The 22,374-nt window shown below is 35.4% G+C and overlaps 5 protein-coding genes across 8 annotated transcripts; 3 read left to right on the top strand and 2 right to left on the bottom strand.

Annotated features, from left to right (window-relative positions):
* Positions 1-359: 359 nt before the first annotated feature.
* Positions 360-6,767, top strand: LOC107264491 (alpha-mannosidase 2). Its single transcript, XM_015732804.2, has 7 exons — positions 360-1,076; positions 1,172-2,526; positions 2,616-2,954; positions 3,123-3,431; positions 3,516-4,044; positions 4,122-4,274; positions 4,445-6,767. Exons 1-7 carry the CDS (start codon positions 948-950, stop codon positions 5,030-5,032), a joined length of 3,402 nt encoding a protein of 1,133 aa, XP_015588290.1. The 5' UTR covers positions 360-947; the 3' UTR covers positions 5,033-6,767.
* LOC107264517 (N-alpha-acetyltransferase 40) lies at positions 5,350-7,943 on the bottom strand. Of its 2 annotated transcripts, none has more exons than XM_025082301.1 (4): positions 7,797-7,943; positions 6,797-7,185; positions 6,560-6,718; positions 5,350-6,254 (listed from the first exon to the last, which is right to left on the bottom strand). In XM_025082301.1, exons 1-4 carry the CDS (start codon positions 7,806-7,808, stop codon positions 6,161-6,163), a joined length of 654 nt encoding a protein of 217 aa, XP_024938069.1. In that variant the 5' UTR covers positions 7,809-7,943; the 3' UTR covers positions 5,350-6,160. The 2 variants fall into 2 exon arrangements, with proteins under 2 accessions (XP_024938069.1, XP_015588338.1); XM_015732852.2 differs by lacking the exon at positions 7,797-7,943 and adding an exon at positions 7,320-7,675.
* Positions 7,944-8,132: 189 nt separating this feature from the next.
* On the top strand, positions 8,133-10,301 carry LOC107264502 (3'-5' ssDNA/RNA exonuclease TatD). Of its 2 annotated transcripts, none has more exons than XM_015732831.2 (2): positions 8,133-8,275; positions 8,745-10,301. In XM_015732831.2, exon 2 carries the CDS (start codon positions 8,771-8,773, stop codon positions 9,704-9,706), a length of 936 nt encoding a protein of 311 aa, XP_015588317.1. In that variant the 5' UTR covers positions 8,133-8,275; positions 8,745-8,770; the 3' UTR covers positions 9,707-10,301. The 2 variants fall into 2 exon arrangements, with proteins under 2 accessions (XP_015588317.1, XP_015588326.1); XM_015732840.2 differs by lacking the exon at positions 8,133-8,275 and adding an exon at positions 8,283-8,405.
* Positions 10,302-10,533: 232 nt separating this feature from the next.
* Positions 10,534-14,449, bottom strand: LOC107264498. 2 transcript variants are annotated; one of them, XM_025082278.1, is made up of 6 exons: positions 14,423-14,449; positions 12,903-13,038; positions 12,038-12,824; positions 11,294-11,919; positions 11,089-11,206; positions 10,534-11,000 (listed from the first exon to the last, which is right to left on the bottom strand). In XM_025082278.1, exons 1-6 carry the CDS (start codon positions 14,432-14,434, stop codon positions 10,775-10,777), a joined length of 1,905 nt encoding a protein of 634 aa, XP_024938046.1. In that variant the 5' UTR covers positions 14,435-14,449; the 3' UTR covers positions 10,534-10,774. The 2 variants fall into 2 exon arrangements, with proteins under 2 accessions (XP_024938046.1, XP_015588304.1); XM_015732818.2 differs by lacking the exon at positions 14,423-14,449 and adding an exon at positions 13,183-13,600.
* LOC107264485 (proteasome activator complex subunit 4B) lies at positions 14,016-21,451 on the top strand. The gene is made up of 14 exons (XM_015732792.2): positions 14,016-14,425; positions 14,495-14,745; positions 14,940-15,080; positions 15,168-15,339; positions 15,417-15,809; positions 15,889-16,037; positions 16,117-16,436; positions 16,508-17,528; positions 17,657-17,927; positions 18,013-18,396; positions 18,458-19,024; positions 19,098-20,666; positions 20,734-20,964; positions 21,046-21,451. Exons 2-14 carry the CDS (start codon positions 14,510-14,512, stop codon positions 21,187-21,189), a joined length of 5,598 nt encoding a protein of 1,865 aa, XP_015588278.1. The 5' UTR covers positions 14,016-14,425; positions 14,495-14,509; the 3' UTR covers positions 21,190-21,451.
* Positions 21,452-22,374: the final 923 nt, after the last annotated feature.

The following is a 22,374-nucleotide window of genomic DNA, read 5'->3' as shown; positions in this document are numbered from 1 at the left end:
TTTATTTGAAATTAATAGGAATTTCATTCATTCTTAGTAGTAAATATTTGTAAGATTTTATAAGAAATCTCTATGCACAAATCTGATTCCTCTCGACTAACAATGTTTCATCGGTTTTATTTATTTTCAACAAAAAGTGAATATATCGTATTATATTATTTTCAGCAGCACGGTAAGGTGAATTATTTCTGATTATAGTTATAGCATTTTTTCTCTTGCATTAGCTTATGAAAATATATTATGCCAATTGTAAAAACTGCATTCCTGTAATCTCACGAGCTGCGCAATTATTGTAATCATTACAATATCGGTTGTCCACGTATTCATAAAATACGACGTTACACGGCGGTTTTAACTGCTTAGTTAATACTGATTTAAAGGAATACACAAATCATAGACATTTCTACTTATAAGAAATATTTGGAAATGGTCAATCTCTTTAAATCAGAATTAATTAAATCAATTTAAGTCTCTCGTGTACGCGTAATCACAGATAGTTGTAACAGTTGGCAAGGAAAAGCTGCGCGCGGCTACAAAGGCTTCATTGGGCTTCACTTGACCGCAGCCATAAGGAACAGGAAAGGCTTCATTTGACTGCCGTACGTCGTGGAGTAGTGTTGATTGCCAAAAAGTGACAACTGTCAGAGTGTAAACATTTTTTAATAATCATTCATTTCGTCGTGAAGAAGTAATTAATTCGGTTATGTTAAAACCATCGATGTCTCATAGTATCGTATATTACAGAGTCTATTTAACGTGAACTGATTGGGCGATCTTCATTATGTTTGCTCAAATATTCTTATCGAGGGTTAGAGTTCAATAGATAGTTTTTCTTTAAATTGCTTCAATGGACTCGGGACGTGAAATAATGTTTGCACCTTAAATAGAAACGTAATAATTTATATCAATGTGAATGTTGCATTATATGTGTACGAAATAAGCTTAAAATGCGGACTAGAAAAACACTTGCGGTTTTGGGAGCAGGTATAATACTCGCCTGCTGTGTTATAATTTATTTGATGCTGGATTTGACACTGTTTCCTCCAGACCATGATGTTAGAATTTCTATCAAAGATGTAAGTCTCTACAGGATATTGTTGTTGAAACCTTATTATTGAAATAATATGAAATTGTATGGCAATCTGGATTGGTATTCAAATTCGTTTTTTAGAATCAGTGGCTACACTTTGAAAACAGGCTGTCTAAGTTAGAGCAAGATTTAGATGAACATCATAAAGCTATGAATGCTCTTCAAGAAGCACAAATTAAGAGTGAATTGGTTCCAATGGCCTATGTAAAAAACCAGCTAAATAAATCTTATTCTATGAGCTCAAACCGAGAGAAAAAGCAGCATACTTGTAATTTCAATATAGGAAAAATACCTGATGTTGATATTCAGATGTTGGATTTGTATAAGCAGTTACCATTTGACAACCCTGATGGTGGTATGTGGAAACAAGGATGGAAAATTACATACAATGATAAAGAGTGGCATCCCAATAGAAAATTGAAAGTTTTTGTTGTGCCCCATTCTCATAATGATCCAGGGTGGCTCAATACCTTTGAGAGGTATTATGAATTTCAAACAAGAAATATTCTAAATAATATGGTCACAAAATTGGCTGAGGACAGGAGACGAAAATTCATTTGGGCTGAAATTTCATTCTTCAAACTCTGGTGGGAAGAACAGTCTGGTTCTACTAGAGATTTAGTCAAGCGATTAGTCCATGATGGTCAACTGGAAATTGTAACTGGTGGCTGGGTAATGCCTGATGAGGCTGTGTCACATTGGATAGCACAACTTACGCAGTTAACAGAAGGCCATCAATGGCTTAAAGCAAACTTAGATTATGTTCCATATTCAGGATGGACAATAGATCCCTTTGGATTATCCCCTACAATGCCTCATCTCTTAAAAGGTGCTGGATTAGAGAATTTATTAATACAAAGAGTACATTACTCTGTTAAAAAGAAACTTGCTAAGGATAAGAATCTTGAATTCCGTTGGAGACAGCTGTGGGACAATGATGGTTCCACAGAACTATTTACTCACATGATGCCGTTTTACAGTTACGATGTGCCGCACACATGTGGACCAGATCCTAAAGTTTGCTGTCAATTTGATTTTTATCGCCTTCCTAATTTTGGTATCACCTGCCCGTGGAGGGTAGCTCCACGTAGTATAACACGAGCAAATGTAGCGGAACGCGCTGAATTATTACTCGATCAATATCGTAAAAAATCCCAACTCTTTAAGACTGATGTCGTGTTGGCACCTTTAGGAGATGATTTTCGTTATGCGCACGTAACCGAATGGGATGCTCAATATGGAAATTATCAAAAGCTCTTTGATTACATGAATAATAATGAGCATATGAATGTTCAAATTCAATTTGGAACCCTTAGTGATTATTTTGATGCAGTAAAAGAGAAGAAACATATTAATGAATTCCCAACATTATCGGGGGACTTCTTTACGTACGCCGATAGAGACGATCACTATTGGAGTGGATATTTCACATCCAGGTAAATCCGAATACCTACGTAAAGATGAGTAAAAATTTTCATTTTCTATTAAAAGACCGTATTATATACTACTAACATTATTGTTGTAGACCATTTCACAAAAGATTGGACCGTGTATTACTAAGTTCTTTGAGAGCCTCAGAATTATTGTCAGCGATAACGTGGGTTAAAGGAAATGATCAGTTAGCAGAAGGAAGTCTTGCATCTCGAATAACAGAAGCTCGAAGATGGCATGCACTATTTCAACACCATGATGGAATAACGGGAACAGCTCGAGAAAACGTAGTAATAGATTATGCTCAAAAGATGATAACAGCTTTGAATCATACTGCTCACGTACTCCAGCAATCAATATCCCACTTATTAAAAAGTCCACAAGGGTCTGCTGTTAATCTGGAATCTATCTACTTTTCATTAGATGAAACTAGGTTCGATAACTACCTCTTTTACTCTAGTTAGTATTTAATATAAATCTTGTATATTTCTCAAATTTTTCAGTTTGTCAAAACCTAAATATTTTCAATTGATATTTCACTCTTAACTATTATTATAGTTATGTGCAATTATTTTTCTCTAACAATACAATCTCATTCAAGATCACATCATACCAGCGTTGGAGATAAATATGTCCTAACGCTTGGGGACGAAACTACATCAAGAAAAGTTATATTGTATAATTCGTTACCAAGAAAAAGAACGAAGGTCCAAACCTTAATTGTATCTACTCCATACGTAAGAGTAACAGATCGTATGGGTCATCCAGTTAAATGTCAAGTGTCACCTATATGGGTTGGACCTGCTGCATTAACAGGAACAAGATACGAACTCTCATTTCTAGTCAGTGTACCTGGTTTTGGTCTTACCACGTACTTAATTCATACTCTTCACGGCACTTCTATACCGCCGTAAGTATTGTCTATCTATTTTACGTGTTGTCCTTGTCTATTATTTTTCATTCGTTATCATGATATTTATGTTCCACGATACAGGGATGTGCACTTCGCTAACGTAACAATTTTTAACACTGCGATATCACCTTCCATAACCGGGTTCAAACATATCCAAGTATTACCCTCGACCCAGGAGTTTTCTATCACACAACGACCTGAGTTATCAGCAGCATTTGGCAAGTCCGGATTACTGAAGGCCTTACGTGTCAGCGACACTACTTTCCCTGTTCACTTGGAATTTGTGAAGTATGGGACTAGAAGCTCTACTCAGGACAAGAGTGGTGCTTATCTCTTTCTACCTAATAAGCCAGAGCCAGATTTAGCTTTTGTAGACGATGATCGAATAATTCATTTAACGACTGGCCCTATTTTATCGAGGGTCTTCGTTGAACTGCTGCACGTACGTCATACGTGCACTTTGTTTAATTCGCCCGGTAGCGATGGCCTCGGTTTACATATACTTAATGAAGTTGATATCACTGAAACGCAAAACTATGAGTTAGCAATGAGGCTTGATACGAACATTGCATCCGGTGATCAATTTTTTACGGATCTAAATGGACTGAACGTAATTACTGATTTATTATAATTATGTAGTTGTTACGAAACTGTACGTATATGCACCAACTTACCATTCTATTTCAGATGATTAGGCGTCAGAGATTTACAAAGTTGCCTACACAAGGGAACTACTATCCCTTAGCTGCTGCAGGATATATTGAAGATAAACAAGTCAGATTAACTGTAGCAACAGCACAGCCTTTGGGTACTGCTTCTATGGCTTCCGGTCAAATTGAAGTAAGATTGCGTTTAAAATGTATTAAATAATATATAATAACTATATATCAATGATATTAGTATGCATATCATGAAAATTATTAATCTTTTATCACGTACAATTTCATTATATTGTTGTCCATTCGTTACCAATCTAGAGCTATTTATCATGATGATATGTTCTTTAACAGATCATGCAAGATCGAAAACTTGTTCAAGATGATAACAGAGGACTGGGACAAGGCGTCACGGATAATTTGTTGACTAATCATCTGTTCATGTTGGTTTTGGAGAAAAAGAGAGACACTTGCCAGAAGCCAAGTCCTGTAGCAGACAACCCTGCTGGATTGTTATCTTTGAGTGGGCATTTAGCATCCGAAGAATTACTACATCCAGTAATAGCAGTACACCCAACTACTACTCTGCCGTTTGAACTCAATGGTATATTCTCACCGCTTCGCTTTGATCTGCCCGTTGATCTGAGTGTAACAAGTCTCCGAGTGTTTCCTGTACCGGAAGGTGCTGGTAAAGGTCTAGGCATGGTTTTGCATCGCCAAGCGATTGACATTTGTTGGGGGGATAACTCAATTTTGGCACGATTCAACGTTTCCGATGCAGGAGAAATTGACTTGACTAAGTTCCTTAATTATATGGAAGACTGGACGATTAGCGAAGCTCCACTAACATTTCATAATGTTGGACCATCTCTAAAATCTCCCATAGTGAATTTATGTCCACACCAATTATTGCCGATCTTGTTTCATAAAACGCAATCTTAACCATAACTGGTTCGCTACTCTGGGCGTTTCACGAAGCTCCACGTGGGGTATTTGAAAACTTCACGCTATTTTTGGCTCCTACTTTGCTGCTAATCATTTGTTTTTGATTGGTTAGTATATAAATCTAAAGACCAAAATCTGAGAAAAATATTTATCATGAAAGCAATTTGAAATTTCTTGTCGTTTTCGATGAGAACATTGTAGAAACAATTTAGTAGGGCATGGTATTTGGTCAATTTCATTCTTTTCAAAATTCACTAGGATTTCTGGTATCCCACGTGGACCAGCTAAGGATTAAGATGATTCCACAATTTCAATTGATGTGTATAAATAATTTTATTGTTCCATCTTTCGGCATTACAAGGAATTTTCTATTAACCTTATGTTATTCTTTCACTTATTCTATTATCCTTGTTCTAAATTATTTCTCTCCTATAGATTTTATGCCCGTTTCTCCGTTTCGCCTATCCTTTTTAGTCTCAATTTACCAATCTGCTTCATTATCATTCAGAATGTCCTCACCCTTTGCTTATTTTTGCTTTTCTATCTCATATTCTCATAAATTTATGCACTAAAACATGGATCATTTCATTTCCTCGTTTCTCTCACTGTTTCAATGCTGTTCCCTATTACTGCTTTTTCTTTCTCATTTTTTGAATATTCTATGTATTTTCTGTAAATTTCTCTAGCGCGGCACTCTTTCATGTTCTTATATGCTATTATCATTTGTTTCATCTCCTCTTTTAATCCCTGCCCTACGGGAGCGTCGACTGAATATCGATTATGAAGTACGCTAGAAGTGAAGTTATTACCAAAATGAGTTATGCCTGCTAAAGCTAGTGTTATTAGTATCTACAAGTCATCGCATGGACGCCGGTCAAAGCTGACGTTAGGAGCGAAAGAGTTAACATCCGTAGTAACATGTCATTTGCATAAACTAAGTTTAGGTTGCATTGCTATGACACATCAGATTTGCTGTACACAGATTGAAGAGATCAATTATAAAATCTGGTCTAACTGCAATATATCGACCATTCGAATTTTTAAATTATACTGAAATCAGCATCGTTGAAACACAATTTATAGAATTGGCCCAGTAGAAGTTATAAAAATACTGAACATGGTCTCTCAGTCGACCGGCCCTCGGCATAAATTTTGCTTGCTGAGGATAACGTAGCCCAGATTTTCCGCCACTGGTGGACTGGTGTTATCCAATTTGTATCTGTAACAATATCAAACAGTACGCCAATTTAGTGGTGGAAATATATGTAAGATAAAATTGAAATTGGGTCACGATACTTATGATGGTTATCAAATCAGCACGTGATAATGAAATAATGTGATTTACGATTTTTTTAATAGTGAGCATTTTTAATGTTTTAGAATAACTATGTACATAATATAGAGATCATACTGATACAAAACACATGCGTACAATCATAATACTCAAATCAAATGATGACGAAGAAAGAAAAAGATTGTATAGCTATATAGATTGTAACTTATAAAAATAATTGTGATTTTTACCCAAGAGCATGGAAGAATGGTATGGCTAGTGCATTGTGCTTGAACACAGTTAACATAACTTTCTGCATTAAAGTTTGAAAAGCCATTGACTCTAATGCCTGCATTATAAAACGACCGAGTCCTTTACGCCTGGCAGATGGTTCAAGTTGCAACTCGTAGCTATACACACAAAGAAATTAATAAAGGATCTGGTTCATATGATTATGTACGTTCAGGCGTAATAATATTTTATTATACCAATATAACACTTCCAATCCATTATCCATATCGAATCTGAAGTGTGAAAATCCTATATGCTCTCCTTCACACGATGCTATTAAGTACCATGCTGCAGGTTCTGTCATTTCATTTTGTTTTGTCGTTGAGTCCCATCCCCAGCTCGATTGTTTATACAGTTGTTTCATATTACGCTCCATCAAATCAAAGATCCATGACAATATTTCAGGAGGTATGTCTTTAATCCTTTTACATACAATTTCTATCCTGCTGTTGTCCTTTGCCACATAGCTATGAAAAGATTGTAATGTTGCAAGTGGATCTACAAGAGCGTTTGCATCATCAACTCTCTTTTTTGCAATCAGTGCTTTTGCGGCCTGAATTTGACGTCTTGTCTTGTGTGCTTTTTTCTAAACAACAAAATTTCACAATAATATATAATCATAACCTTTTGCATAGGATACGGTATAAAGTAGAACATATGTATCATAAATGATATCAGATTTTAAATAATTTCAAACAAAATAGAGCAGTAAGAGCTTACCTTCATATTCTTACAACAGTATACTGCAGTTATAAACGGTTTAATAAATCTACTCCACTCTAAAAGTCGGATTTATTTCCTAGCTAGCTCATTTCGTTAACGATCGCCGGTTCTCTTATAAAAGAACAATATCTAATTGTTTATATAAATTAAACAATGCAACTAAATCTATATACTTAAATGATCACACAACCAGTACACGCGCTAAGAACTTTCTACCTTTTTGTTTATAAAGACGCCAGTCAAACTAGCAAGAACTCTAAAAAAAAACCAAATGCCATCTAACGGTAATGGCCCGAGTCACAAGAGCCGCAACTAAAATATTCTTATTGTATATATTTCATGCTTACCTGACACAATATAAAATATTACTAAATTAAATTTGTAATAATTTTATTTGACAATCATTTAGCGTAAGAACAACGAAAAGTGAAATCTCATTGAACATATTTTTGAATATTTCTAATTTACCTGTACCTTGTAAGACATGCTTTTTGTATCTTGTTAATTTTTACTTATCCGAATCTGTATGGAATTAGATATCCTGCAGAACATTATTGATGAATAACATTATATTAATCAGACTGTACGTTCAAAGCAGCAGAAATATTAGCCGTTTAAGTCTTATCATACTGATAAGAATATGTCCCTCATCAAATACGATGCATTCCGTTATGCATATTTTGACTGTTAAAAATGCAATAACAACTTTGTTTGAATGAAAATGACATTTCAGTGTTACTTATACTAATTTTACACTGTGTTCGATTGTTATGTTATTCGGCAATTGTTATACGAGTAGGAATATGATTCTAGGCATAAGTCCAGTGTTGAGGTAATTCATATGACTCACGGTTGCCATAATTAAAGGTTAAATCATTTGCAACACATTGCCACCTCAACTTTATCAGTCTCTAATCTCTGACCTTTGGTTTCAGTATATTTTCAAATGATAAGTGAGTATATTTCTCAACAACTTTTTATTTAACTCTGAATAGTTTGCTTTTGGTAAATCATATTGGTTCAGTTCTTAACATAGATTAGTTCAGGGAGTTACAGGTTAAGGGTACAGTCATTTGCCATAAGGTTTGAATCTTATTCCTTTTGTATTTAGAAATTAAATTTTGAAGTGCAAGTTTAACGGCTTGTCATTAATACACAGGCACATGTTTGACTTTTTGACTTGAATTATTCTATATGATCTGATATATATAGAAGTTTTTATTATTAATCATCCAATATATATATATATATATATATATATCTTTGGTACATTGGATGTTATATTAAACCTTGAAATGACATTGCCTCTAATTTCATCATGAAAATTCTAAAATTTTATATATCTCTTTGATGTAGGTATTATACATGCAAGTAAACAATAATATTTTAAATAGTTCAATAGAGGCTACTGTTTCCTTTTAGATATTCTTACTTCGAAGGTCTAAGGAATGGCTGAAAATGCAAGCAGTTCAAACGAAGAGCAGAAGGCTTCATCTTCTACTATGACTCAGTGTTATGAAAATTATATTCTGGTGGACGTTGGTGCCAATCTAACGAATAAAAAATATAGTCGAGACTTGGATAGCGTGATACAGAGAGCCAAGGATGCTGGGGTACAGAAAATTATGGTCACAGGTGCAAGTATTCGTTCCAGTAAAGAAGCTTTACGTTTAACAAGAATTTATCCTGGTACCCTCTACTCCACTGCGGGTGTTCATCCTCACGATGCAAAATCATGGGAAGATCCAGAAACTCTACAAGAACTTGAAAGCATAGCTAGCAATCCTGAATGTGTTGCTATCGGAGAATGTGGCTTAGATTACAATAGGGATTTTTCTGATCCTGACACTCAACGCTCTGTGTTTCACAAGCAAGTAGAACTTGCATGTCAACTAAATAAACCTATTATAATACATGAGAGAAGTGCCCAAAGTGACGTAATAGAAGTACTGAGACAATATACAAGTCGTCTACCACCAGTTTTAATTCACTGTTTCACGGGAACTGCAGAAGAAGCACAAATTTATCTGAATCAAGGTTTTTATTTAGGAATTACCGGGTATTTGTGTAAAGACAAATCAGACAGTGGTGTAAGACAGTTATTAGAAGGTGGACAAGCACCTTTAGATAGAATTCTAGTGGAAACTGATGCCCCATTTATGTATCCAAATACTAGAGCTAGCAAACTACCTCCACATGTGAAAGATGCTCTCACCGAACGATCCATGACATTCCTGCATCGTTACTGCACCTTCCAACGCAACGAACCCTGTGCCTTGCCAGCAATCGTTGAAATGGTAGCTGCGTTCATGCAGACATCACCTGAAGAAATAGCATTAGCTACAGCTTTTAATGCACTCAAGTTATTCGGTCTTAATCAATGATATTGACCACATGCTGCCGAAACACGAGTAAAATGGTGCTAGCTGGTGCTCTAGAAGTTTCAACTGGTTGTATTATCCGTAGGCAGCTTATTTTTCTATACTCTGCAGTATGTAGAGTATTTTTTATAATATATTTATTTGCCTCATGATTGTTGGAAATGTTGAGGGGAATGTGTATTCCTATTTATCAGAGTTTTCAAACAAAATTTTACAAATTTACTGTATCTCGCGTTTTTAGTCTTATGCAAACGGCATTATATTCATAGGTATAGTACACATCCGTATAAAATATTTAGATTGAAATTTGTTTACAAACCGTATCATGTTCAGTGTAATATTAAGTTATATTTACAAAGTATTTGTATAATCGACAAGTAATAATATGTTACTTAGACTTTTTACTTGTAATTTTAATTCAGATGGGATAACAAGTAGTATTACAACTAAAACGACGTGTGACGTTTGGTTTGTAGCTTGTTCTAATTTGTACCGTATAAACAATCAGTTTCAAAGTTTTTTTGAACTGTCGGATAATAACTATTTTATTGTTGACATATTGCATATTTTCATATAATAAATTGTTATGATCTATAAATATAATAGCCTTTTGTTTCAAGCTATACGAACTGACATTTTCCATTCGTTCGCATCTCACAAATATTTTATTCCGACGATCCAGCAGTTGACAAAATTCTTTAATTCTAGCCCTATTACGAGCCTTTATATGGCATACAATAACTCAAATAACTTAGAGGTTTTATGATATCATTTTCAAAGTCGCTTATTTTATGTAAATTGAGTAAACTTGTAATGACTTCAGGTATTAATGTTATTCTTATAAAACGTTTTATTTTTTTTTTATTTTACAGAACTATACAATCGGTACTAGATAACATCCGTGTGTCGTACTAAAGTCAGTTTTTCAGTACTTTGCAAAAATAATAAACGACGCATGACATATATACGTTTCTGGAAACGGGATTGTTTTTAACAATATTTTGATGCCAAAATTGGACTATCACTCTCAAAAAGCATATGTCAATGTTACGGTTCTATAGTTTTAGAACCTTACATATTCGCCGTAACTGATAAATCATCACACTTGAGGCGGATAGATTGCATAAGGTAAGGAATCTTCTCATGATCTGGAAGACCTAACCACATATCTAGGTGTATTGGTATGACGGTATGCTGTGTATATGCCTCCATGGATTTTAGCAGCATTGACCAAGGTCCTGTTAGACGTTGTGAGTTCAGTCCATATGCAAATCTTGGTATACATAAGATAAGAATACTAAAAAATGAATAAAATTTTTAAATTTTTAGTACCGAACATAATATAGTATATGTTACTGCCAACGATTTTTAAAAAGAATTCTTACATTTGGCTCTCTGCAGGAACAGACAAATTTTCCATGTATATAACGTCATCCTGCAGATCATTATTTGCAGAATTCAGAGCGACTGGATAGCCGCCTTTACGCATTACGATTACATGATCTATGAACAATCAAAAAATAGTTTTTAGTGATTTCTTGTTTATGATTGAAATGGAAATATAATTGAGGAATTTTGTTTTCATCTTACTGATATAATGTCCAAGCTTCGTCCTCACGTTAGAGATAATATACTGACTACCACCCAGAGCCTTTTGCAACGCTGGGAGTAATTCTAAATGATTGTCCCTGAGTTCATTCCAGGCTTTTGCATATTCCAATGCATCTCTTGGTGGCCATGGACCGTCATATGTAGGATTTAAGGCCTTTACACTTTGATATAACAGTAAGAGTAGACGTTTTTCATTCGACTTTTTGTTTATCGTAGTGCTGAATGCCTTTGTAATGACTTTTGGACAAAAGCAATCTAATGATGTCAGGTGAACGGCAAATTTGACCCATGAGAATCCTGGGCTTGTTCTTTCTAAAAGATTACTCTTTACGACTGCCTCTTGCATACTTTCCCAAAATATTGGCTTGTAATCAGCAATAGCAAGACCCATCACTAGGATTGCTATTTGTTCTGGTGAAGAACTTGCTAGAATTGTTGTGTTCTCGAAACATTTTGCTGCCAAATAGTCCAGCAGACGTATCTGCGTATGGCCTACGGAAGTCAATTTTGATAGAACGTTTATTCCTTCTTCGAAACCCCAATCTTGGGAAATAACAGCAGTGGCGCATGCATCTAAGAACCCCTCATGATAAAACTCCTTTTGTCTGTATACAAAAATTGAATATTTGTTAGGTTTCATATTAATATTGGTTTCAATCATATTATTCAATTTGAATACGAATATTATTGTGGTATTAATTATTCCTTTAATATTTTACTTACTTTTCATTTATTTTCCCGACAACACTTGATAATACAGGCATCATGGTAGAACATGATGCTTCACTTATTTTTTGTGAAACCATTTCTTCCATGTTATGCACCAGTTTCATATATGTATCCGGCAATGATTCAATGGAGCACAGAGACCTCAAAATCGAGCATGCACTAATTATATCAATTTCCTGATCAAATTTCAATATTGCATCAAGTACGTTTGCAATACTGGCTGGATTCTGAGACCTTAGGCTTAAGTATTGAAGACAACTAGCCAAATGTTTAATATTATTTCTATCAAGTTGTGTTGCCACTTGAACTTCAAAAACAATAGGCAAAGCAATGGACAAAGCTTCCGTCAGTGGTGTTTTTTCAAATTGATGGATTAAAAAATCCAGAAATATTATTTTTGACAATCCCAATGTATTGATAGATTCACGAACAAGTTGAAGGACTGATTGCATAATCATACTGTTAATAGGAATTTTAAGATATGATAAAACTTTCAATGCATGCACAGCTTCATTTGCATCAAAGTTTCTCAAGTTCTTATTTATTACTTCACAGAAGAACATAAACCCTTGTCTATGGTATATATTATTTACTTTTCTGGATGAATATTTTTGAAAATTAAATAAAAGCGTCAAAGCCTCTATAATATGCCGATTAGTCATCAGTGAATGCTCATTCTGTATAACATTAAAAATTTCACTTGAGTTTTTACAAGAACGCAAACTCTTGATTATATTATCGACAGGACTTGAATGAGTGGTCTGTGCTAAGAAAGATTTGTCTGAAAGAAAGAAATTAATATGAATAAATTTTGCAAGATTCACAAAAATATTAGGACAAAGTAAGTGCTATAAATTACCTTGATTTTTTACTGTACAATAATGACTTTTCGTTTGAAATAACCTTGAAGAAACCACATAATTTGGGAAGAACATTAAATTACGAAATGTCATAGACATTCGCATCATGTTTCTAATAGTAAAATCCATTTTTTTCTGTAAAGTAATGCTGACATTACATATGCAACTTGAAAATCTCAAAAAACAGAAAAGAATCTCGAGTTAACTGTATCATAAAATAGGTCGAAGTCCATCATTCAGTTAATCCGTTTAAATGAAAAACAGGGGTTGCCTACTTACGTATTTATATAACAGTTATATCTGATGACACTTGAGAAAACAGTACTTATGTTCCATAACAATCATACAAACATTATTTTAAATCATTTTTGCATTAGTAGTAACATGCCCTAACCACATTTGTAAAGTAAAAATGGTGGTTTGAAATGCGACTGTGAAGACATGTGCTTTTTAAATTGCTTTCATGGGAGTTATCCCCAGTTTTAACTCCACTTAAGAACTTAGTTACTATTTAAAGAAATTTTTCGAATAATTATGAATTTTATATAATTTCACATCGACATAATCATTTGTTTAAATATTTTATAAAATTGGAAAATACTAATGGCTGTATTCAGTAGAAACGACGGTCAGTAAGCAATCTAATTGGTCTACTGCTGGTTAATGTTATACAGTTCTAAATCAACGAACACACAACTTAAAACATTAAAACCATTCGTTTTCTTTAACACTAGATTTACCAAACCAGTCATTTTGACTGGTCGTGCAATTTCATTTCAAAATTCCTACTACATATATCATTTGATTTCAGAAATGATGTTATGACTTTTGTAGCTATAAGTAGAGAATACATTTTATAAACTTAATGTTATTTTATATACATTAGTAACAAATATAATTTTTGTTATTCACATTTATACCAGTACCAATCAAAATGAATAAATAGATGGTAAATCTAGTGTTAAATATTCTGCTAAAGCAAAATAATTGTCAGGCTCCGTTAAATTTTAGAGCACTAAATATCTATATATATCTGCCTTTTTTGAAAATGAACCTCATAATCATTATGCATTGTACACAGTTTTATCATTGATAGGTCGTACTTACAAGAGCAAAATGGTTAACTTTGAAAATGCATAGAAATGCATCTAATACTAAGGGTGATGCAAGAAATTAGATCAGTATGTAGATGCATTATGATGCATTACCAAATGATAAATTGTTTTTGTGACACAGATTTAAAGTAGCGGTATTTGTACAAGTGGAGATTTAAATGTACGGATGAAATTTTTTATAATGACAATTGCATTTTGCAAAAAATTCCCGTAATTGGGTCTTTAATTCGTACGCTCTGAATTGTTGATACTATCACAATTTTAAGAGGGGATTTTGTGTGACGACAGCTTTGTGCGGGACGCTTTTACCATGCGAAAATATTAAATATGGCTTCTACTATGAAAATCATGACTCGATGAAAATGAACACGAATAAGCAAGGTGTTACTGACTGAATAACTTACAAGGTACTGCATTACAGTGAGTGACTCTTTCTTGAACGGAACCTTTTAACATATCAACGTCTTCATTTTAAGGAATTGTGTTTAATCATGGATGACGAGAACGGTCAGGAAATTGAAGACGACGTAACCATGCAGTCGTCTACTGGAAGTTTGGGATCTCAATTTCAAAAAGAAATTATCTACAATAAGTTACTTCCTTATGCAGAAGAATTGGATGAAGAGTCTCAATATTACTTGGCTGAGATAAAGGGGAATCTAGCAAGAGCTGTAATGCTTCGGGAAATGCAACCTGGCTGTACAATTTGGACAGCTAGCCTTTGCAAGTAAGATTTGTTAATTGTTCTTATTGTGAATCCATTACATTTTTTATGTTTTATAAAGTTTAGATATTTCCTTTCATTTGCATGTCCTTGTCATGATTTTGCATTTTTAAGATGTAACTTAGCATTGGTATTTGGGGTAGGTTTTTTCTATCATACTTATTTTATAGTATATGAGTACAGAAATAATTTTTTAGATACATCAAGATTTATGGGCTGAAGTTTAGTAAAGAGGATCATATCCTCTTTATTAAATTAATGTATGAATTGATAACAATACCGGATCTGGAACCTTCATTGGTACATAAATTTGGATGTGTTTTGATCCTGTTACTAAAGTATGTATATATAGTTATATCATTATTGATTCTTTGAAAGGATAACACAACAATATAAGAAATCATGCAATATTCCCAATCCTTTAGAAAAAAAGAACTGATTTCTCCAGATGAATTGGAACTACCATGGAAGCCACTTTTTGAATTAGGACGACGTGTCACACCAAGTGGAAAAACAGCTCTTGGCATGTACCGTTATTTTTCTTGCTTGGTGACAACTTTGGATGCCTTAGTCCACGCTGCTAAATTCTATTTCCCGGTAAACAACATGAACATGAGATTCTGTCAGGACAGCAAAACAGATTGTTGCTATATATCACACTATTATTTTACCAGTTGAGTGCTACTCAAGAAATATTAGATGAATTACGACCTATGCTCTGTCCTTTCAACGGTAACACCATATCTACAACTGTAGAAGCTCTTGAATGGTTTTTACCATTGCATGTGCCATCTAATTCAATTGGTTATGAACTATGGTTCAATGAGTTTATGAATTTTTGGGAAGTTTGCCATAATGCGCCACAATGGGAGAATGAAATGATGTGGTTAATATCTAGATTGGCATTATATAATATTGGTTACATCGATTGGGAACCACATATTCCATTAATGTTTACAAGATTTATACGGTGCCTTAATCTACCTGTTTCGTACAAGCAAACACAAAGTAGCAAGCATCATAAAATTGAGATGCCTCCAATTGCTATATGGATAGTGTCAACATTGGTGAGATACTGTACCAAATCTGTATTTATTACATTAAATAGTATGATAATTCCATTATAGTAACTATAATATCTTGCAGGGAAACGGATCAAGTACTCAAACCTATCTTGAGAAGTTTCTAAAAACCGTAGAAACATATCTTTATCCCGCAAATTTCGGCAGATGGCTTGTAAAGTTAAAAGATCTGCTAAAAAAGCTTCCGTACTACTTCATTCTGCGTCTACATAAGTGAGTCTGTCCTATGCTTATTTTTTCTTGAAAAAAATATACGAGCGACGTAATTATTCTATCTTGTAATTTAATTTAGGGAACGTTATGCTAAGCCAACATGGGAAAGACCAATTCCAGATACGCACAAACTGACAGATTCAGAAATCGATGCTTTTGTGAAAAGTATGATACCAGTAGCAATGACAGCAATGTTTAGCAGGTTGGGTGTTATAGATGTTTGTCAAGCACTCCATTACCTCGCTACCGTTAGACCTAGTTTGGTAATTCCCGACGTCCTGGAGAGAATGTACTCCACATTCGACTCCTTGACAGAACCCCACAAACTAACGGCCTCTATGGTTTGCATGGTATCTGTAGCACGGCCACTGGTTCAAGGATCTCGAAATATAATCAAAGGTCCAATCTTAAACAAGATATCGCATACACGTGATTAATTTTCTATTACAACTTCTGCTTTCTGGTTACAGGCTACACTTTCCCAGAAGGACCATCTCACGTACTACCACTTTTATTCTCTTCCTTACCTGGCATTGATCCAAATGATGCCAGGAAGTGTTTTGTGACCTTTCGTTTAATATCAGTATACGCAACGCTAGTCCCAATTGTAGATTCATCCAGATGTACTGTGCCTATGAGTGAGGATGAGAGAATGGTGTGTGAAGCAACATCTCGGTTCGAGGATTTCATCCTGCAATTTTTGGACCGAGTCTTTGCCTTTATAGATTCCAGTTCCTTGGAATTCGTACGACAAGAGAGTCGTGGAAATGACGAGAAGAGTAAACTGGAGACCATGGTAGAGGACGCCTTACAAGCCGTATGCACATCTCTTCTTGTTCAAACAAGTGATGCAATTTTCAATTGCGCTTTGCACAAACTGCGCGCTTTCATCACGGAACGCATCCTAGAAACAAAAATTGCCGGGCAATTAGCTGCTGTCCTGTGCTACGTCTTTGCTCGTGTCAATGGTCAAGCAACATTACGTGCCTTAGTGCCAACGCTCTCTCAGACTATATTTGATGCTATTGATGAGGGTGATGATGTTATTAAGGAAGAAAATTTAGACAAAAGACTTTTGTATGCCATGCTTCTGCTCTCTCAAATGACTAACACACCTGGACGAAATTTACTACCGCATATAAATACCTTGATAAAAGTCCTTGATAAGATATTGTATCTCAAGTCGCGAGAAGGTAGTCAAATTGCCTGCAGACTTCTCAAATTTCTCCTATACGCTTTATCTACTGTGACACCGGTTACATTTCCTTCTACGGGAAAAGAATTCAATGACCCCGAATATCCTTACATCAGAGACTGGGGTAAAGCCTTGGATCTCAATACGTTAATGGTATCTGATGGGAAATATCAAATTAAGTGGTACATTCCAGGAGAAGAGGAAATTGCTATGATACAACAAATTTTCTCTAAGTATCTCATGCCTGAAGTAGCTAAGCTTGAACAGTACAGTGCAAATAAAATTTCATTGACAAGGTAAATCACATTTATGTTATATGTGTAACATAGAATTGCGAGTAAGACAAATATTTATATATGGATATCATGTTACAAATTTAAAATCTATAATTACGCAAAGAATCTTTTTAAATGAATAATCATAGGGAGGAGCTCCTGAGCAGTTTGAATGTGGTGAATAGTATTATTGGTGGCTGCACATCTGTTTTGCCAATGTGGAAAGAACCTCCCATCGAGTTAATGAAGTCGTCGTTACCTTGGACGCCATTCCTACCGACTACCGGAATTAAAGGAGAAGTTCAAATGCCAGATGGAAGTAATGTCAGGAAATACATGGCTCGTGTCATGAGCAATTTGCAGGCTACAATGTTAAAAAAGTCTGAAGATGATACCAAAAGTTTATTCCATATGATACACGTGCGTTAATTAGAAATTCTTTACTAGGAAGTCACGTCGATGCGAATGAACTACTTCAAACATTTATTTATTTTTATTCTTTCAGATTTGGAGTAGCTTGTTCATGGATAAGGAACGTCTACGAGATTCTTACGAGGCTCGACGTAAAAGTTTCCAGGTAGCAAAAAAAGTACTTGAGGATAAATTAATTGGAAAGAAGGGACGTATCGCGTCGTTCGTACACGAAAGAACAGACATTCAGCACGAATCACGTTTGCAGTCTCAGTCTCATTGTCTAACAGAAACTCATAAGCTCATTATGCTCGAGTTATTGACATTGGCGACTAGCACGTATGCTGGTATACGCATAGAAGCCCAAACTGTACTTTTTAGTATTTTGCAACATTATGCGTATTCTTATACCTTCCTTATCCCTCGCATTGTTGAGATATTGGCTATGGATCCTGAAGAAAATCACGATGCACACAAGGTATATATGAAGTAATATTCCGTCCTCGTGAAATTATAATACTTCTCTCTTTTGGAAACAGGGAGTTTTGTACCTTCTGTTGGGACCTGAGCAAGATCCTTTATTGACAAAACGAGATTGGCCTCTGGTGAAGATACTTTGGCCGGCTATTGTCACGTCCAAACCATCTGAGAAGTTATCCGTCATTCGCTTGAAAGAAATACTCGTAGACTCTGTTCATAAACATTTTCCGACTACTGCCATTGCTTTAGAAGTACCAGATTCATGTGTGAAGATTGCGGCCGCTTTCTTTGAAACATTTCCAAAGCCCAATGTACCTCAACCTACTGACAAGGAGATCCAAGAAGGATTGCAATCGCTGAAAGAGCTTGGAGTTCGCAACAAGAATTTATATTATGGTGTCCTAAATGATTTACTAAGTCCAATAATCGAGGGAAATTTACACTGGCGACACAGACTGATGGCCATGAACTTCATCAGAGATCTAGTTCATCCGGATGAAGTGTATCCTGTAAAAGTAGTCCGATACTTTCTAGGTGCATTGATCCATGACTCCTTGGATGAACGGAAAATCGCTATACGAACAGTCATCTACATATTGAAACAGCAGAAGCGAAAACATCAAAAGGTACTTTATCTGTGTCTAGATGATATATTGACTGATCTTTTTGACTGACTGGCTTTCAACACTTTTTCTATAGATTAAAATTGATATATCGAAGTTTCAAAAAAAGCTATCGACTAATGACAAGCAGATAGAAAAGTGGACACCTGGAGAAAGACCTGACAATGCTTGGCTTCAATATGATTTTGATACACGCCCCGTTACTGAAGAACAATGGAACGAACCTAGATTCGTTCATCAACCGTATCTGGGTTATTATGCATGGCCTAAGGAAGTGGAAGTGTACGCACCCTCGTCTCAGCAACCTTGTCTAGACCCAAAAACGCGAAAGCTGTCTGAAGTTGAGAGCGAGGTGGATCGTTTCTTCGGGGATAAACAGAACGTGGACAAACTCGTGAAATTCTTCAGTTTGGAGGAGAAAAAAGGCAGAGATAAATTTAATGGATATCGATTCCTATTATTTAAGGGGCTTTTCCGTAACCATGGTGATGCTCACTTGCATCATTTCCTGCCTCATCTGCAGAGGCTAGTGGCAGATAAACACGAGAGTAATCAACGTTGTGCTGCTGAAATAACAGCTGGTCTGATCAGAGGAGCAAAACATTGGCCATTCCAGATGACGTCAAATATGTGGGAAGTTTTACTTCCCATAATAAGAACCACTTTGACAAATTTAACAGTGGAGACTGTAGCTGACTGGGGGGTTTGCTTTGCTACATCGCAAGAACGTAGAGATCCCAACAGACATCACTGGCTACTCGAATGTTTGATGGAAGAACCGCCACTAGGGGAGTCTGAAGCATCATTTATAGAATGTGGAAGACTTTATGCTTTGCAGGGTGCACTCAGCCAACAGTCTTGGCGTGTGTCCCAATTATTTCAGCGCTTACAGACTCGTTTAGAAGACAGACTTTTCGCTAACCCATTCCAAAACGTACGAGACCGTTTGGCGTCTCTACTTGTTATGGTGTTTGATGGAGATTTGCAGTTTTCTGAAAAGTCTCCATATCAAACTAGTCCACGTGTACAAGATCTAATTGACAAAGTAATGCCGAAATTACAATCACTGGCGGAAGACTTACCAGTGGCAGAAACTAGCCAGGAGAAGGCTCTCTCGACCATTGTGGCAAATGTCACTTTGAATAACGATAAATCAAAGAACTCTAAAAGCGAAGAACGCGATGGGGCCATAAGGTTGTTGAAAATAATTTGCAAATGGTTGATTGGTAGTATTTCACGATCTCAGTACGGAGCACTGCCTGGTTTCTATGAATTGTTCCCCATAGTTTGTCAATTAGAAAATTGTGAGACCGATGAGGAATTATCCAAGACTTCTTCTGGAACGTTAGCAGTCCTTGCTCAAGCTCTTACTCTACCTCGATATATAAATGTCGCTCTGGAGACTGTGATTAAAGTTTCCAAGAATGGTTCATGGTGGGCAAGAGCTACTTGTCTTGAGTACTTACAAGTCTTTGTGTTTCATAATATGAGCATAGTTCTTAGCAACAGTATGTGGGTTAATCGTATTAGAGATACGGTTCTCGATTTGTTAGAAGATGAACGATTGGAGGTACGTGAGAAAGCTGGTCAAGTTCTTGGAGGATTGTTACACTGTAATTTCATTCCTGACCAGGAATCTTTATTGGTAAGTTCTATTGCTCAACGTCAAACGTTATTCGTTGAACATGTAACTAAATTAACTGTCATTCTAGGAGCAATTTAAAGTAAAGGCAAAAACTCGATTATCAAAACGTAAAAATAAAAAAATCACTGAAGTAGCAGAGCGCGATAGAAATGCTGAAATCAATGCAATTCGTATAAGACATGCAGGTGTCTTAGGACTTTGTGCATTTATTCGCGCTCATCCTTATGATGTACCTAAGTATGTTCCCTCGGTCTTCGAGCATCTTGGACCTCATCTCAATGATCCTCAACCTATTCCAGTTAGTATCAGTTTTATCCAGCTGAAAAAAATAATTTTTAATTCTAGTAATTAAAACTATTTACGTTACTTTTATTTTCAGACAACAATCAGAAAGACATTAGGTGATTTTAAAAGAACGCATTATGATGGATGGACTGGGCTTACTGGTCATGCACAGCAGTTCACAGAGGAACAACTTGGGATTTTGCAAGATTTATCTGTGCCTCCTTCCTATTATGCTTGATTATTGGCTAAACGCACTATTTCAATTATCCTAATGCCAAATGCTGTGGTGAAGTTGTAGCTGCTCATCGTGAAAAGATGATGACAAGGACATTAATATTAATTTTTAAAATAGATTGCGGATGATACTGTGCTCATGGAATTAAGTAGCTAATGTTGTACTGTACAAATATGTTGTATTCAATGGGATGGTCAAAGAATTTTTTAATGTTCTTAATAAGAATGGCTATTTTCAAGTTAAAATAAATACTTATTAACATGAATGAAACTAATTTTGGTAAAACTGCAGAATACGTCCTTGAAAAGCTTTATCTAAAATAATACTAAACGATCTACAGGTAGCTTCAAGAAGGAGTCGTATTCTGTAGCTTAGCCCTAATTTTATAGGAATAAACAGAACATGTAACACTTGGTAACACTTTGGAATTGGATTAGCATCAACCTTGTTCATCAAATTAATATAGCAACATTCCATGGAAGAGCATTATCTAACATCCTATTTACAGAAGACATCATTAATATTTATTAATGTTAATTTAGAGAATATTGGATTTACATAATATTAAAAAAAGAAAATGAAAAAAATAAGTCATTTACAAACACCTGTTATCATATCTTCCGAAGTAATTACCTTATAAAAATGAACTTGTATAAGGGTGTTTTTTAATTAATTCTATTCTAATCTTTTAATAATTAAATGACTAGTTTAACAAAACTTTCAATTGTCAACAATTTTTTGTTATTAGAGTGTTTCTATCTTATCTATGAATGTATATGTATATTGATTGTTCCGCATCATCGTATATCCAGAGATGAGTGGGGAGGAGGAAAGAGAAGAAAACCAATATTTTTATGCATTTTTTATAACTTCGAAATTTATTTGAATATACACATTTGTTTGCGCATAACGTCCATACAAATGTTTAGGGTTCGGTTGGACGGAACACCTTGCTGCCCTGCCTGTTTGTCAAGAACGGTTTGTGAGGGGCGGCAACTTTTTCCCCACCACCGAGCAATCTATTCATTTTCGCTGACTGCAATACCGGCTGGAACGATGATCATGACCCGCGCGGCTACGCGAAATCTGTAACATCGACAGAGGCGATAATCACGAAATCCTACTCCCGGACTCGCCGCTACGATTTAGCACCATGCTTTTGGTATCGCCTAAAACCGGAGCGTTGTA

The sequence above is a fragment of the Cephus cinctus genome, unplaced genomic scaffold (genome assembly GCF_000341935.2).
Source record: "Cephus cinctus unplaced genomic scaffold, Ccin1 Ccin1_scaffold0013, whole genome shotgun sequence".
Lineage (NCBI taxonomy): Eukaryota > Metazoa > Arthropoda > Insecta > Hymenoptera > Cephidae > Cephus > Cephus cinctus.
Note: the sequence above shows the minus strand (reverse complement) of the source record. Positions and strands in the feature narration are given on the sequence as shown.

Bases quoted from the DNA above. Each gene is read 5' to 3' on its own strand.
- LOC107264491 (XM_015732804.2), top strand. From the start codon at position 948: ATGCGGACTAGAAAAACACTTGCGGTTTTGGGAGCAGGTATAATACTC. The intron at 4,045-4,121 runs GTAATTACTGAT...ATTCTATTTCAG, and splicing joins CGGATCTAAATGGACTGAAC to ATGATTAGGCGTCAGAGATT. The intron at 4,275-4,444 runs GTAAGATTGCGT...GTTCTTTAACAG, and splicing joins TGGCTTCCGGTCAAATTGAA to ATCATGCAAGATCGAAAACT.
- LOC107264485 (XM_015732792.2), top strand. From the start codon at position 14,510: ATGGATGACGAGAACGGTCAGGAAATTGAAGACGACGTAACCATGCAG. The intron at 17,529-17,656 runs GTAAATCACATT...GAATAATCATAG, and splicing joins AATAAAATTTCATTGACAAG to GGAGGAGCTCCTGAGCAGTT. The intron at 19,025-19,097 runs GTACTTTATCTG...CTTTTTCTATAG, and splicing joins AGAAGCGAAAACATCAAAAG to ATTAAAATTGATATATCGAA.
- LOC107264498 (XM_025082278.1), bottom strand. The intron at 12,825-12,902 runs GTAATTTATAGC...TCTTTCTTTCAG, and splicing joins TTGTACAGTAAAAAATCAAG to ACAAATCTTTCTTAGCACAG. The intron at 11,920-12,037 runs GTAAGTAAAATA...TTTTGTATACAG, and splicing joins GTCGGGAAAATAAATGAAAA to ACAAAAGGAGTTTTATCATG.
- LOC107264517 (XM_025082301.1), bottom strand. The intron at 6,719-6,796 runs GTATAATAAAAT...TTGTGTGTATAG, and splicing joins GGATTGGAAGTGTTATATTG to CTACGAGTTGCAACTTGAAC. The intron at 6,255-6,559 runs GTAAAAATCACA...ATATTGTTACAG, and splicing joins CCATTCTTCCATGCTCTTGG to ATACAAATTGGATAACACCA.
- LOC107264502 (XM_015732831.2), top strand. From the start codon at position 8,771: ATGGCTGAAAATGCAAGCAGTTCAAACGAAGAGCAGAAGGCTTCATCT.